The sequence below is a fragment of the Elephantulus edwardii genome, unplaced genomic scaffold (genome assembly GCF_000299155.1).
Source record: "Elephantulus edwardii isolate Elephantulus edwardi_28Jun2011 unplaced genomic scaffold, EleEdw1.0 scaffold00026, whole genome shotgun sequence".
Taxonomy (NCBI): Eukaryota; Metazoa; Chordata; class Mammalia; order Macroscelidea; family Macroscelididae; genus Elephantulus; species Elephantulus edwardii.
Window position 1 is genome coordinate 20,205,642 of NW_006399776.1, and position 17,342 is coordinate 20,222,983.

Consider the following 17,342-nt stretch of genomic DNA (forward strand, 5'->3'; position numbering starts at 1 on the left):
GAGGGTTAAACCAGGCTACTCCTTGGAGGCAAGGATTCTGGGGCTTCGTCTGACATACTTTGGACATGTTGTAAGGAGATACAGGTCCTTGGAGAGGGACAGCGCAGGAGGGGAAGACCCTCTATGAGGTAGATTGATTCAGTGACTGGGGTAATCGGGATGGGTGTGTCAGAGACAGTGTGATTTGCACAGGATAGAGCAGGGTTTAGGGCTGTTGTACATAGGGTCGCTATGAGTTGCAAAACAACAAAGTTGTAAACAGCAAGGATGTCTGTCCGTGATCCAAGACATCGTATTTTCAGTTGGTCCATACAGACAGTATCCTATCACTCATAATACTGTACTTCAGGATGGATCTTGAAATGATCTTTTTGACTAAGAATGCAACCCCATGCTTTCACTCTTTCATTCCTGGTATAGTAGATTGTCTGGTTCAAAATGGCCATTGGCTGTCCATCTACTTAGAATGTTAGTTGTTATGCATTGTATTTAATTTTTGACAACTTCCAATTTTCCTAGATTAATACAGATTGAATAGGTATGGAGAAAGGTTAACCCTGACTTCACAACTTTTCTGATTTTAAACAATGCAGTGTTCCTTTGTTCTGTTTGTGCAATTGCTTCTTGGACTATGTATAGGTTTCACATGTGCACGATCAAGTGTTCTGGGATTTCAATTTTCTTCAATATTAGCCATAATTTTTATAATCCACACTCAAATACCCTTGAATAATCAATAAAGCAAAAGTATACATCTTTACTACACCAGAAATTTCAAGTCCCCAACACTAATGCGTTCTGTGATATTTTTTTAGCACTACCTTCAAATTTTTATGGGTTTTTTTGGGGGGGTTGGTTGTTTGTTTGTTGTTTTGTTCCATCAAATCAGATCCAATTGGCACAAAAGGAGATTGCTCCGCCTTTTCCAGCAGAGCTTCTGGTGGATTCAAACTGCATGCCTTCAGGACTGCAATGGAGTTTCTTGCCACAAGACCACCCTCAAATGTGTTTTATATCATGGATGTATATATGTTTTTACTTACTTGCCACTTACATGTCTTCCTGGGAAAACTTGTATTCTGCCTCCAATGGCTTTTTAAGTATTCAGTAAAGTAATATGTTTTAACACTTCTTTAAAAATGTGTACCTCTTTCCCGGCACTGGCTGAAAATCGCCTGTGACTTCATCCATAGCCACTGGTGAGAGTCAGCGCCCAGAGCCATCAGGGGCTTTAAGCTCGTTGCCCACTGCTGTGGTGTGGACAGCTGAAACCCAGGCCCCGACAGGCACCTGGGGGGGAGGGGAGGGAAACCCAGACTCTACTTCATGCTCTGCTGGAGAAGGAGGGGCAGTCTCCTGTACCAGTCAGATCCAATTTGATGACACACACACACACACACACCTTTTCTTCTTCTATTTTTAAAAAAGACTACTTCAGCCGTCGTGGCCCTCTGCCCCGGGTGGGCTGCGCTTGGCCCCCGGCTCGGGGCGAACTGTCGCGGCCCTCAGGAGCAAGAAGGCAAGCAGCTGTAACCCAAGACCACCAGTAAGGTGATAAAGCGTCCTCCCTTCCCCCCTTTATATCTATGCCCCTGTTCAGCATGAAGAAGCCAGAGAGTCGGCATCCAATTCCCAAATCAATAAGACAGTTGGTTTAATTACTATTGGAAAATGCTTGTCATTCCTCTGTAGCATCTGGTCCCCACTGGACCCTCATCATTTCCTTCACCTGTTCCCCCAACCGACCAAACTGTGCAGCTCTGCAACTGCATCCTGGCCCATCCTCACCCTTCTGCCCCCAACCCTCACCTCCTTGTACCCCCAATATGTTTCTCCCAATAAAAAAATTAAAAAAATGTGTACATCTTTCTAGTATTTTCTGCTTTCAGCCAATATCCACAAAATCAGCAATGAAAACCCTTGTGCTACAGCCTCTTCTGAATCCACCTTGAATTTCTGGCACTTCCCTGTCAATGTATTGATCCAGTTAGGTTTGTTGGGGTTTAAAAATTTTTTTTTATATTGGTTTATTTACATAAGCATTGTGTACATATACATTCCCATTCTCAGAGTCAGCCACAGTTTGTAATGATCCACACAGTCAAATGCCTTTGCATAATCAATGAAACACAGATAGACATTCTTCTGGTATTCTCTGCTTTCAGCCAAGATCCATCTAACATCAGTTACAATGTCCCTAGTACCACGAGCCCTTCTAAACCCAGCCTGGACTTCCGGCGTATGCCAGGGATGTGTCCGGTCTCCATACCTTTTCAACCTGTATGCAGAACAGATTATCTGGGAGGCTGGGCTCTATGAGGAGAAATGTGGCATCAGGATTGGTGGAAGCTCTATCAACAATCTGCGTTATGCAGATGACACAACCCTGCTTGCTGAAACTGAGGAGGACCTGAAGCGCTTGCTGCAGAAGGTCAAGGACTGCAGCCTCCAATATGGATTGAGGCTCAATGTCAAGAAGACAAAGATTCTCACCACTGGACCAACTGGCAGCATCAAGATGGATGGTGAAGAGATTGAGATTGTTCACAGCTTTAATTTGCTTGGCTCCACAGTCAGCACTCTTGGCACCAGCAGCCAGGAAATTGAAAGACATATTGCGATGGGAAAGTCTGCTGTTAGGGACCTTTCCAATGTTCTGAAGAACAATGGTGTCTCTCTGGTGTATGCGATACAGGCCATGGTCTTTGCAATCACTTGTTATGCTTCAGAGAGTTGGACAGTGACTAGGGAGGATAGAAGTAGAATTGATGCCTTTGAGCTGTGGTGCTTGAGAAGAGTATTGAATGTACCATGGACTGCTAAGAAAACAAACAGATTCATCCTGGAGAGGGTTAAACCAGGCGGCTCCTTGGAGGCAAGGATTCTGAGGCTTTGTCTGACATACTTTGGACATGTTGTAAGAAGAGACCGAGAGGGACATTATGCTTGGTAGGGTGGAGGGACAGCACAGGAGAGGAAAGCCTTTTATAAGGTGGATTGATTCAGTGACTGGGGTAATTGGGATGGGTTTATTGGAGACAGTGTGATTGGCACAGGCAGAGTTTAAGGCTGTTGTTCATAGGGTCACTATGAGTCATAAGCGACTTGACAGCACATAACAACAATACATATACAGTGTGTTCATATACATTGTGTTTCACACTATCCATTATTTATACAATCACTCGCATTCATTGTTGTTGTTATGTGCTGTCGAGTCCCTTGCAACTCATAGTGACCCTATGAACAAAAGCCCTAAACCCTGCTCTATCCTGTACCAACCTAATTGACACATCTACCCTTAATACCCCAGTCACTGAATCAATCCATCTCATTGACGTTCTTCCTTTCTTGCACTATCCCACCCCCCACCCAAGCATGATGTCCTTCTCTAAGGACTCGTCCTTCCTTGCAACATGCCCAAAGTATTTCAGAAGATTCAGAATCCTTGCCTCCAAGGAGCAGCTTGGCTTCACTCTCTCTTAGGATGAACTTGTTTGTCCTCCATGGTATATTCAATATTCTTCTCCAGCACCACAGCTCAAAGGCATCAGTTCTCTTTCTAGCCTCCCTAGTCACTTAGGTTTTATAAAATTAATCACTATTAGATTATGTCCAACATTACCCTGTCTTTCCAGATCCCCACCAGATCTTTCCCATTTCCTTTACCTGCCCCGCTTCACCCACCAAATTGTGTGACCCTAGATTTACCCCTTGCCTGTCCTTACCCCTCTGCTCCCCTCCTTCCCCCTTGTATCATCGTACATGTTTTACTAGTTATCTTCCGAAAGAAGCAATGATTTAAAAAAATGAGTAGACAACTTTTGAGGGAATGGAGAGCATTATGTTGAGTGAACTCAGTCTCCACAACTAGTAAAACACCCAGTCAGCTTTTAATTATTTCTGCAGTGTTTTACTTCCATATGCTATTAATTATATTGTTCAGTAATTTCCACTTTTTTTAGGAATGGAAACAAATACAGATGTCTCAAATCGGTTGGACATATAGTGAACTTGTTCATGTTTGCAACTCTTTCCTGAGACATTTCTATTTTGATCTTCCATAAATTCTTGAAGTTTTACTTTTTTTGCCAGTGCCTTTCGTGCTGCTTGGACTTCTTTCTTTACCATTGGGATCTTGATCATACGCTACTTTCTTAAATGGTTCACTATTGAGCAGTTATTTTTGGCCGAATGACTGTATATTCTTTCCATCTGCCTTTACTGTTTCCTTTATCATTCAAGATTTTACCCATAGAATCCTAGAGTATTGCAATGTTTATTCCCCCCCCCCTTCAAAGTAGACTTTATTGGGGAGTCTGGACAGCCGCGAGCATGCCACTCCACTGTCCTCTTTCTTGGCCTGAACTGGGTCCTGTCCTTTCCTCAGTTACCTTACGGCCAGCAATCTCAAGACACTCATTCGCCACGCATCCTGATCCTTCTCTTGACTCTTTAGAAGAACCATGAGTGGGATCCCCCCCCAACTTTGGAGGTTAGGAGAAGATGGGGAAGTGGAGAGAAAAGGACATGGGGATTGTAGATGTGGATGCAGTAAAGACCCAAGAAGAAGGTAGTAGAGCTAGAGTGAAAAGTTAGATTCTCAGACCAAACACATTTTCACACATACTGAGGCCAAGACAAGAGTGGGTGACCCCTGCCCCACTCAGCAACGGGAGGGATTCTGGGGAGGAGCCTCTGTGAGGGGGGCGGGGCTGAGGTGCTTGGGCTCCACCTTCTGGCACATTATTACCCCTGGCCCAGCACCGATTGTGGGAACTTGCACTCCATGTCCATGTACCCTTCACCTCGCTTCTTGGGGTGGTTCAGCTTGCCTGCTACCATCATTTCAAAGAAGCAGTGGCCTGGGGGAGTTCCCTAACCACTGATGTCCAGATGACAAGGGGATTCATCTTCCAACTTCTTCCTGAGCTGAACATATTTGGACTTGAAGGACTGGGATGGGGAGAGCCATGACCGGGGTACGAGCACCCGCAGTGGTTGCCACCCCAATGACAGCTCAGAAAGTGTGCACACGCTTATCTTTGTTTTCTTGTTGAGTGCAGCAAACACTTCAAGTCCTCCTCAGTTCCTATGGGAGGTGGGGTGAATATCATCTAATTGGAACAGACTTATGCTGCAAAGGCTTTAAGTTCTCCTCACTTTCTACCCACAGTTGTTGTGTACCGTCAGAACCGACCCATAGCTGACTGTCAGGTGGGTTTTCAGAGACAGTTAGCCCACGGGAGGAGATTACCCATTCTTCTGCATAGCAGCTGGTGGATTGGAACCGCATGCCTTCGGGATTGTAGTGTAGTTTTTTAGCACTAGGCCACCAGAGCTCCCTACTATTGAGTATTCACTTTTTTACCAAGTTTGGTAGTGGTTTCTACATTTCAGGTAAGCTATACATTTTAAGGTGAGCTTGGAGCCGCATGACCAGGGTCAGGTGTGTGTTGAGTCCATAGCTGTCTAGTCTGTGTCTGGCAGAGAATGTGGGCTGGCGGTTTTTTAAGCCAGTCAGTATCAGTTGCTGTTCCCAAGGTCTGTGGGCATAGGTCGGTTTTGTTCTGTTAAAGCTGTTTCTCTTGATACAGAATTTTCCCATATGCTATTTCCCATCTATGTGCTATCCTTTCCCCAAAGTGCAGGTAATTCAAGCTGTCTTTTTGTTACTCCTGGTGTCTGGTGGAGTCCCTGTGGGTGGGTGGAATGTTTTGTTGTTTATCCTGCTCCATCTCTGAGCAAGTTGCTACAGTTGTCTCACCTGCCTAAATGAAGCCTGCTCAGTCATTTTTCAGTAATGGGGAAAACAGGCCTCTTGTACGGTGTCCTGGTATGTTCCCCAGACAGGGGTTCTGTCAGGTTAGTCCATGGTGCTTTCTTTTAACTTCTCATCAGCTCTATTATTATTTCACCTGGTCATTATTATTTTTTTTTTTTAACCTGAGGTTCTCCCAGACTTCTGGGTGTCTAGACTTTCCATGTCTGGGATTTTGTTAGAATAACTGCATTGCCGCTACTGTAGAGAGGCAAGTCCCTCAGTCTGCCTATGCTGCCATTCTCACTAAGTCCTCAAGGGCTGAAGAGTAAGGATGTTAAGGAGTAAGGTGTGCACTTGATCAAGTAATAGTATTTTTAATTGCTTGATAGGCATCTGAAAGTTGGACAGTGAATAAGGAAGAACAAAAAAGAATTAAGTACCTTCTAATGTGTTTGTGAAGAGCACCGAATATCCCACTGTCTGCCAAAACAACAAATACATCTTGGAAGAAGTGCAGTCACACTGTCTCTTAAGAGGCAAGGATGATAAGACTCCATCTCATATTTGGCATGTCACATACATGGAGAGCTGTCCCTAGAGGTCATCATGCTTGGAAAAGGAGAAAATGGGAATTGTAAGAACAAAGCAGCATTACATATGAATCAGAGCCTATTCAATAAATTAAAAAGCTTTGAGCTGATGCAGATGGTTACTCTTCTCTTTCTCCTCATATAGTTAGAGGTATGTAACTGCTGAAATGAAAATGTTGGAGAAGAAATGAAGTTGAAGAGCGCTGAACATCCTATGGACTGCCAAAAACCCAAGTATATCTTGGAGAGGGTGCAGCTGGAGTGCTTTTTGGAGGCAAAGATGATGAGGCTTCACCTCACATACTGTGGGCATGTTGCTAGAAGGGGCTATTCCTTGGAGAAAGACACGATGCTTGGAAGGGTGGAGGGTCAGAGAAGGAGAGGATGACCCTGAACAAGGTGGACTGATAATGGTGACTGTCATAATGGGCGCTAGTATTTCAGGAAGTGTGAGGATGGTACAGGATAGGACAGGGTTCAGATCTGTTGTTCAGAGAGTCACTACAGGTTGTACTCGATTCGACGGCACCTAACAACTGCTGAAATCAGAATTAATCTCAGAACATAGTAAATAGCAGTGCCACCAATTGCTTTTTAGGACTGGCAAGTGAAATGTGGATGAGTAAGATGTTAACATTAGGGAAACAGGATTTAGAGTATTAAAACATTTGTTTTTAAATAGGAATACAATAAAGATGTGGGGTAATGTCCTGTTGTTGGTGTGTGCTATCTAGTGGATTTCAGGAGAACTAAAGGGCCCAGGAGAACTGTCCCATAAACTTTCCTAAGCTATTATCTGTGTTAATACAGACTGCTAGGTCTTTTCTCCCATAGAGCTGCTGGTTCGTTCAGTTAGCAGATACATACACATCTGTTCACCAAAACACATGCTTTTGAATGTTCATAGCAACTTTATTTATCCTTAATAGTAAAAATTGGAAACAGCCCCAAGTGCCTATTCACAGAATGCATAAATTGTAGTATATTTCTACAAAGTAATACTATACAAAGTATGAATGAACATGCAGTAACATGGATGAACTGTGCAAGCATAATGTTGAATTAAATAGACCAAACATAAAAGACAGTAGGTATCACATTTATTTGAATGTCAAAATAGGTAAATCGAATCTATGGTATAAGGATGACACACTCTTGGGTTGGTATGGCAATTGAAAAAGGATATGCCCAGGGCTTCTGGAGTGCTAGTGATGTTCCATTTCTTGATTTCTTGCTCTGTGTGTAGCTTTGTCTTCCCAGTATGTGTTCAATGTGTGAAAAGTAACAAGTTGTGCACTTTTCTGTATGTAAATAAGCCAATAAGTTTGTATGTTATACATTTTAAAAAAACAAAAATTGAATCCATTACACATCTGTTAGATAGCTTAATATTTCAGTTCTTTAAAGCAGCGTTCATATGAAGTGCTGACAAGAATGTGGAACAATTGAATTTTTCATGTGAGGTTAATGAGTAGAAATTAATACAGTCACTCTGGAAAAGTGGCAATATAAAAATATATGACTCAGCTCTCCCACTCGTTATCTAACTGAAATATGAATGTATGTGCTTTCAAAAGACATGTACAAAATTGTACATAGCAGTATTATTCCAAATGGAAACCAAATCAAACGTACAATTATTCCAGAGCCTAGTAAGCTTACTTACAGCCCAAAATTTCAGGGAAGTTAATCTCCTTAGACCATATCTCGATTAATGAGCCAGTGAAATAAGCTTCCACTTTATCCCATCCTTCAGACAAGTCTGGAAACATTAGTCATTCAATACTCAAAACTTGTTGCCGTTGGCTCAGTTCCGATTCACAGGGACCGTCCATTGGGTTTCTGAGTTTGCAATTCCTAAAAAGAGACTACACATCTTTCGCTTGTGTAGCAGCTGGTGTTGAATCACTCGAGACTCAACCTTTAGGTTACTTGAGCAGCATCCTAGGATCTAAGCCACAAGAGGTTTCAACTTCACTAACAGTTGACAATTGACTTTTTTACCTTCCTCATTATCTCACTTCCCATTTCCTCACTCCTGCTTCCTAGGATCACCTCTCAAATGACACCTCTCTTTGGTTCAGCCTCTGCTTCTGGGGACCCCAAAGGTCAACAACCAGTTCCATTTATCTATAGTACAAAACAAGGGAAAACCTATCTACAGTAATAAAAACCAGAACAAGTGGTTTACATGAAGGCAGTGATGGGAAAGGGGAAGGAGGTTGGTTTCTATGGTGCTTGACCTGGCTTGTGCTGTCACCAGGTATGGTCCCTTACGTATCTTCATGAGCCAGGACACATTAGAAAGTCCCAAAGATAGGTTAACTGTGATAGGGACGTCTATCTTTATGCATAACAGACCTCCTTTTCTTTGGCAAGATACCCATGACTGTGGAGATGAAAACTGACACAAAGAAAGGAATGTGAAAATGGAAGCTATGAAATATACATGAGCAGAAGTACCTGGCTGGTAACTCAAACCTTACTCACTATACAGGAGGAAGCTGTGCTAAGAAGAGGTGTGTTATCTTCAGTGATTAGAAATGTTTTCAAGGGAGCTCTGGTGGCCTAGTGGCAAGAAGCTGCACTGCAATCCCAGAGGTACGTGGTTCAAATCCACCAGATGCTCTGCTGGAGAAGGAGGGGCAATCTCCTGTACCAGTCAGATCCAATCTGACGGTACACAAACACAAAATAATAAAATAATTTAAATAAAAAAATGTTTTCAGTGCTTAGCACAATATGTAGGACCGATAACACTCATCATAGATGTGGAAGACAACTTACTTCCAACCTACTTACGTAGATGACACAATTTTGTTTGCTGAAAGAGGACTGAAAGCACTTACAGAAGATGCAGACTACAGCCTTCAACAGATTACACTTCAAGAAATCTTCAATTGAGCCAATAAACAACATTGCAGTAAATGAAGAAAAGTTGTCAGATTTTATTTGGATCCACAGAAACAGCAGCAGGAAAGATAGCAAAATATGTATGACATCGGGCAAATCTGTTACTTAAGAGTAGCCTGATCCAAGTTTTCACCTGTTTTACATGCATGTGAAAAGAAGCTCTGGTGGCTGTCCCAGGGAGCTACACTGAAACCCAAAGGCAGTTCTTATTCACCAACACAAGGTCTGCAATGAGCCGGTTCCACCGCAATGGTCAAGTTTTGTTTGCCCATGAAAAAACAATTAAAAGTGAAAAGTGAAGAATTCAACCTTTTGGATTGTAGAATATGAAATGTAGCATGGGCGGCCAAAATACTAAATCTTGTCTTGGAAGAAGTGCAGCTGGAATGCTCTGCCGTTTAGTTAAGGATGAACTATGAGGACTCAATTTATCATATGCTTGGCAAGTAAGGGATCAACAAAGTCAAGGAAGATCCTTAGGATGTATTATTAACAGTGACTTAAGTGACAGTATGCTTAGACAGACCAAAAACTGCAAGGTAGGGAGAGGGTTGGACAAGGTCTCCATCTGTTGTACAGTGACCCTATGAGTAGGAAATCAACCGGATGGCACCAGTAACAGATCTAAGACCCCTGGTGACATATCAGGCTGCTAATTAAAAGGTGGAAGCTTTAGTGCCCTATTGTCAAGTCAACCCACCAACTGCTCTGTGGGAGAATATTCTGTGGATGATCATCACCTCAGAACCTGCTAGAGAGTCAGCTGAGTTGTTTCCAACTCGAAATCAAGTGGTTCAAATCTATCAGTATGGTCAGTCAGAATGATTTGTCAGTGGTTTGGGGTTATTCTTGTTTAATAATATAGTTGATAGTCATCCTATTTCACTATAAACACACTAATCAAATAGTCATACAAATTAGCATGACTATAATTAGTGATACAAAGAACTGTTTCTTGATTCTATGGACGACTACAAGCCTGAGAGGGAAAGGATGCTTCTTTCATGGCTTTGTAGACTGTTAATTTTACCAATGTCCTAAAGAAAAAGCCACATAAGACTTTTTAAAGAATTCCATCTAATAACGCCTGTCTTGAAATGACAAATGTCTAGTGGGAAGTGATTATACCAATTCTGCTGAAATTTACTGCAGTAACCCAGAAGCAAGGCCAGTGACAGTAACTTAGACTGATTGTGGTAAACAAGACATTGATAAGTATTCAGGAAGCATGTGGACTCAGCCGTAGCTGTATCTTTTATTCCTAAATAAACATGTCTTTATATATAAGCTTGATATCTGTTAACCACAGGTTAGTCTTGACTAGCATCTTCTTAGGAAGTACAGTTGTGATTATTGCACTTGAATTTTGCCTGAGCCATTCTTTTAAGCTCAGAAAATTACAGCATTGAAAATTGCAAAATGAAAAACAGTAGGGAAGTGCCAGATACCTTAAAATTAGGACAATGTTTCTCAAGACCTGTGAAAATATAGTTATTTCAACTAAGTGCATTCTCTTTTTAAGACAACAATCAGCTGTGTTAGTTGCATGAATGCCAAAGTCCAGGAGGGCGGGCTAGCAAGAACAAATCAGGCCACTACGGTTATAGCAACTGTACTACAAGCTCCTCTGTGATCCCACTTTTTCTTGCAATACTCTTGCCAACGGAGCCACCTCAGTGTCCAGTAAGAGCAAAAAAATATATTAACAATACTGTCTGAAAAAAGTGCTTTTGGTAGGGTATGTGGAGTATTCACATTGTCTGAGCTGTGAAAAATTAGAGGTTTCAAGGTGCCCAGAGGTAAAAAGGGGGTAAGTAGTAGTTGCACTCTTTCGGGATTTCTGAAGCAGAATACACGGTATTTTAATGGAAGATTGGTCTATGAACAAATCCACAAAATAGAATGTACAGGAAAACAACAAAGTTTACCCCTTTTGTGAAGTTTCATTAGCAGCAGGGATCTTAAACAGCTGTTGCCTGGGTTATAGAAACCATCATCTCCATCAATTGCCAATAATCATACATGACCCACCAGCTGATTTTCAGAATCATACATTCTGCCATGGAGACTCTGGTGCATTCGAACTGCCAAAGTGGTGCCACTCGTGTTAGCCCTGTTGCTATTGTTAGGTGTCAAGAATGAACTATAGTGACCATATGAACAGATGTGAACTCTGTCCTATTCCTACAATCTCCAACACACTCAAGCCCATTGCTGGAGTCCCTGAGTCAATCCACCTTGTTGAGAGCCTCTTTTGCACTAGCTCATCATTTTCTGGAATTAAAGGCTACTCATTGCAAATCTAAAATCCGTAATGTTGACATTTTGTACCTGATGACGTAGTGTCTGTACTGTATGAATGAGCAACACTAACTTAGTCGTGCACTTTCTTGGTTACAGGTATCCTCATACAAGACACAGAATAAGTCACATTTATTCACAAAAATTCCTGAGCTAATAATCAAATGTGTACTTCAGAAACTGCTTTCTTATTAGCATCTGGCTGTCCAGCAGTTATTAAATAAATATCAATGAATTGACTATACCACAAAGCAACAGATCTGAACCATTTATCCTTTGCTATTCTCACTGATATACTCGAGTTATCACTGTGCCAATACATCTGGTTCAGAGTCCTACTCTAACTTCCAACCTTTCAAATCAATCTTTCCAAAGATTGGCCTCATCTGGCAACATACATGCCCATATGTGTGTGTAAGATGTTTTACCAAGCCTCTAAGGAGCACTGTGGTTATACTCCCTCCAGGACAGCTTTCATGGGCTACTCAGTCATCAACAAATTTCAAAGCCATCCATTTATTAACTTGTCCTCTTTACATACATGAGTGTCACTGAAAAGATCATCAGGGTACCTTAGTTTTTAAACTAATGTTGCTTTTCAGAGGTACTTGACAGATTTTCCCAATGCAACATTATTTCCTGACTGCTGTTTATTATGGATCCATGAAAATATTTTTACTTCAATCATTTTTTCCATTTAATCACTGTTGCCTATTGCCAGTGGTTAAGGATTTCTCTTCATGTTGCAATATAAACCATACTGAAGGCTAGTCTTTTCTGCAGTTAGCAAAGTTGTTGACAAGTCTCTCCAAGCTTGAAGTCATATTCTTCATAGTCCAGTTTTTCGCATGATTTTCTCAGCAAAAAGGTTGAATAGGTAAAGGATACAAACTTTTGACATATACCTTTTATGACCCAGTGCCAAACACTTTTGCAGTCATTCAATGACAGAACTATTTAATACCAAATCACATTCAGTAACATTAATCCAATTTCAAGAACTCTGAGGATACATGAGATTAGTGACATGCCACCTGGTGTACTAAAATAATTTCCATCATCACAGTGTTTAGACACGTTTTTAAGTGCCTTCAGGTTGCTTGCGACTCACAGCAACCCTTGTACAACAGCTTTGAACCCTCCTCTATCCTGTGCCAACCTCAATGCCTCCTACACACCCACTCTCATTACCCCAGTTACTGAGTCAATCCATCCCATCCAGGATCTTCCTCTCCTGCACCTCCCTCCACCTTAAGGATGATGGTCCCTCCTTGCAACAAGCCCAAAATATCAGACAGAGCTTCAGAGTCCTTGCTTCCAACAAAAAGCCTGGTTTCACCCTCTCCAGGATCAACCTGTTTGTTCTCCTAGCAGGCCATCATATATTCTAGTCTGCAGAACCACAGCTCAAAAGAATCAGTTCTCCTATCATCCCTAGATTTTGTGCAGCTTTCCGATTCAACTGTTAAGACCATGGCCTGGATCAAGTACACACTTGTGTCTAGACTGATCTCATTGCTCTTCAGTACTCTGGAGAGGTCCCTGATAGCAGACTTTCCCAATGCAATTAGTATTTGATATCCTGGGTACTGGGTACCAAGGGTGTTCATTGTGGAGCCAAGCAAACTGAAGCTGTTAACAATCTAAAGCTCTCCAATGTCTATCATGATGTTGCAAATCGGCCCAGTAGTGAGAACCTTTGTTTTCTTGATGCTGAGCTTCAATCCATACTGAAAGGCTGCAGTCCTTGATCTTCTGTAGCAAATGCCTCAGGTCCTCCTCAGTTTTGGCAAGCAAGATTTGTGTCATCTGTGTAATACAGGTGTTGATGAGTCTTCCTCCAATCTTGATGTCCCATTTCTCCTCAAGAGTCCAGTCTCCTGGATTATCTGTTCCGCAAATAGGATGCATCCTCGGTGTACACATTCCTGATTTGGAACCATGTAGTGTTTCCTTGCTTTGTTCTGATGTTCTAAACCAAACAGAGGTTTCACACAAGCACAATCAAGCGCTCTGGGATTCCCATTCTTCTCAAAGTTAGCCAGTTTGTTGTAATCCACAGTCAAATGCCTAAAGTCAACAAACAGGTATTTCTCTAAGATCCATTTAATATCAATGATGATATATCCCTAGTAGTATGGCCTCTAGAACCAAGTCTGCATATCTGACAGTTCTGTTGATATGCTGCTGTTCCAGTCTTTAGTTGAGTAACTTTCAGAAGGATCTTTTATTAATGACTTCTTTTAGCTAATTTCCAGTATCAGGTCACCATTTTCTAGAATAGGGACAGAGTTTTCTTCCAGTCAGCTGGCCAGGTGGTTGTCCTCCAAATTTCTTTGCTAAGTGCATCCAGGAAAGCATCTGATGAAATATGTAGGCTTCCTTTTATTCAGCCAGTACTGCCCGAACCTTACAGCAGAATGGATTTTTGTCCGACCACCTAAATTCTTTTTTAAGACTTTTGAGCAAGTTGAGGCTTGTGTTGTTTCTACAGTTTCCGTCCTTTCCTACAGATTTATATGCCAATACCTTTTTCAGTTTAATAAATCCCCCTCACTTTACTCACTGGTTTATTCTATCTATACATGAAGAGACAGGTATTATTAACTTCCTTAGCTAGTTATCATATAAAGACATCCTCTCTGAAAGTCTTAGGTCCTTCCTTAATGCCCTTTTCTCAGAGGTTTTGTTTCTCGGTGTGACTTTCATCTCTGTATTAGAATCAAGAAAACGGATTCCATATATTGAATATTATAACCACCGAGAAATAAAAGATACGATGCAAGCTGCCCATAAATTTTTTTTTAAAATTTTTTTTTATTGGTGAGCTCTGGTGGCCTAGTGGCAGGAAACTGCACTGCAATCCCAGAGGTGCACCGTTAAATCCACCAGATGCTCTGCTGAAGGAGGAGGAACAATCACCTCCTGTACCAGTTAGATCCAATTTGATGGTACACACATTAAATAAATTTTTTAAAAAATTTATTATTGTGTACCATCAAATCAGATCTGTTACAGATTTCCCCTCCTCCTCCAGGAGAGATTCTGGGGTATTTGAACTAAACACCTCTGGGGCTGCTGTGCAGCTTCTTGCCACTAGGCCACCAGAGCTCCCCAACATGCTGTCTAGATTTTCAAAGCTCCCCTAGGTTAACTAAGGTAAACCATCATTGAGACACATTCAACTACTTTACTACTCTGATAAAAGCACTGGAAAGTTTGGGAGAAGCTCTGTCAAGAAAGTTTAAAATTCCTGCTGCTTATTCCTGTGTGATGTCCCAAAGAATTATCTGATATATTCAAGACAGTACGGTAGAGTAGGGATCAACACATAGCTGACTCCCCCAGCGGGTTTTCAGAGGCAGTTAATCACAAGGGAGAGTGTCCATCCTCCCATGGAGTAAGCTGATGGTCTCTGCCCATAATTTTGTAGTCCTTATCCAAGTAGTCAAACATTCATCTCAGTTTGTATTTCAACGTGTTCTGGGTTGTACTGTTGAAACAGCTGCCACTGATGGCCAATACCAATAGTTATTACCCAGATGACAGAAGAACTTTTGGGGTTCACATTTTTAGGAAGACAACTCTAAACACCTACGCCCAAACATTAGCCAATAAAAATGGATTACACAGAACATTGTCCATGGTGATTCCTATCTACATCTCACCAGATTACAGGTAGAGAAAATTGTAATTGGTGAAGCCAGAGACCATAAGTGAGATGGACTGGCAGTCGCTACAAATGATTAGACTGAAAATGCGGATGAATAGGAGACTGATGAAGGGACTACAAGTTAACTGGTTGTTTTCCATAAAATCTTCAACTCAAAGATCAACAATGTTAAACGCAGGGGCTAGTATTTACATTCTAGTATTCTCAAAGCAAGTACTGTTTTTCATTAATTGGTTTTGCATTCAAAATTCTGAAATTTATGTTTTCAGTGTAAACACATGATTTTGAGCTTCCCCTCTTGAATTATTTTACCCTATTATGTGCCATCAAGTCGCTTGCAACTCATAGCAACCCTATGTACAACATCCCTAAACTCTGCTGTCCTGTGCTAATCGCACTGTCTCCTACACACCCATCCAGATTACCCCAGTCACTATTATCAATCCACCTCATAGGGGGCCTTCTTCCCTTTCTGCGCTGTCCCTCCATCCTACCAAGCATGATGTCCCTCTCCAAGGACCTGCTCCTCCTTGCAACATGTACAAAGTATGTTAGATGGAGCCTTAGAATTTTTGCCTCCAAGGAGCAGCCCGGTTTGACCCTTTCCAGGATGAATCTGTTTGTTTTCCTAACAGTCCGTGGTACCCTCAATACTCTTCTCCAGCACCACAGCTCAAAGGCATAAATTCTCCTATCCTCCTCAGTTATTGTCCAACTCTCTGATGTGTAACAAGAGATAGCAAAGACCATGGCCTGTATCAGATGCACCTTTGTCTCCAGAGAGACATCATTGCTCTTCAGTACTTAGGAGAGGTCCCTAACAGCAGACTTTCCCATCACAATACGTCTTCTAATTTCCTGGCTGCTGGTGCCAAGTGTTGACTGTGGAGCCAAGCAATCTGAAGCTGTGAACAATCTCAATCTCTTCACCATCCATCATGATGCTGCCAATTGGCCCAGTGGTGAGAATCTTTGTCTTCCTGACATTGAGCCTCAATCCGTATTGGAGGCTGCGATCCTTGACCCTCTCCAACAAGCGCTTCAGGTCCTCCTCAGTTTCAGCAAGCAGGGTTATATCATCTGCATATCGCAGATTGTTGATAGATCTTCCACCAATCTTGACCCCACATTTCTCCTCAGAGCCCAGCCTCCCAGATAATCTGTTCTGCATACAGGTTGAAAAGGTATGGAGACAGGACACACGCATGGCGTACACCTTTCCCAATTTTGAACCATGCAGTGTTTCCTTGCTCTGTTCTGATGACTGCCTCTTGGTCCAAGTATATGTTTCTCATTAGCACGATCAGTGTTCTGGTATTCCCATTCTTCTCAGTCAGCCAGTTTGTTATGATCAAATGCCTTTGCATAGTCAATAAAAAACAGACATTCCTCTGGTACTCCCTGCTTTCAGCTAAGATTCATCTAACATTAGCTACAATATCCCTAGTACCACGACCCCTTCTAAACCCAGCCTGGACTTGTGGCAGTTCTCTGCTGATGTTCCAGTCGTTTTGGGATAATCTTCAGTAGAATTCTGCTTGCATGTGAAATCAATGATAATTATTCTACAGTTTCCACACTGTTGGGTCACCCTTCTTTGGAATGGGAACAAATATAGATCTCTTCCAGTCAGTTGGCCAGGTGGTCATTCTCCAGATTTCTTGGCACAATTTAGTGAGCACATCCAGGGCTGAAATATGTCAACTGGTCTACCATTTATTCCTGGGGCCTTATTTTTTGCTATTTCCTTCAAAGCAGCTTGAATTTCTTCCTTCATCACTATAGACTCTTGCTCATATGTTGTTTCACTAAATTCTACTGTGTCTGCCAATTCCTTTTGATACAGTTAGTCAGTATATTCTTTCCATCTTCTTTTAATACATCCTGGATCATTTAATATTCTGCCTAAAGCATCCTTGATTATAGCAACTCGAGGTTTGACTTTGTTCTTAAGTTCCTTGAGCTTAAGAAATGCTGAGCGAGTTCGGCCCTTTTGATTTTCTGACTCCAACACCTTACACATTTCATTGTAATATTTTACTTTGTCGCCCTGTGCTGCCTTTTGAAATCTTCAACTCTTCACTATCTTGAATTCTTCCCT

The 17,342-nt window shown here is 41.8% G+C and overlaps 1 protein-coding gene across 1 annotated transcript in view; it reads right to left on the minus strand.

The window, feature by feature from the left end:
• Positions 1-10,228: 10,228 nt before the first annotated feature.
• The window catches only part of HNRNPC (heterogeneous nuclear ribonucleoprotein C (C1/C2)), a 77,192-nt gene continuing 70,078 nt past the window's right edge, over positions 10,229-17,342 (minus strand). Inside the window, exon 8 of the mRNA XM_006883289.1 lies at positions 10,229-10,304. Coding sequence (XP_006883351.1) covers positions 10,229-10,304 — 76 coding nt within the window. The remainder of the gene's footprint in view (positions 10,305-17,342) is intronic.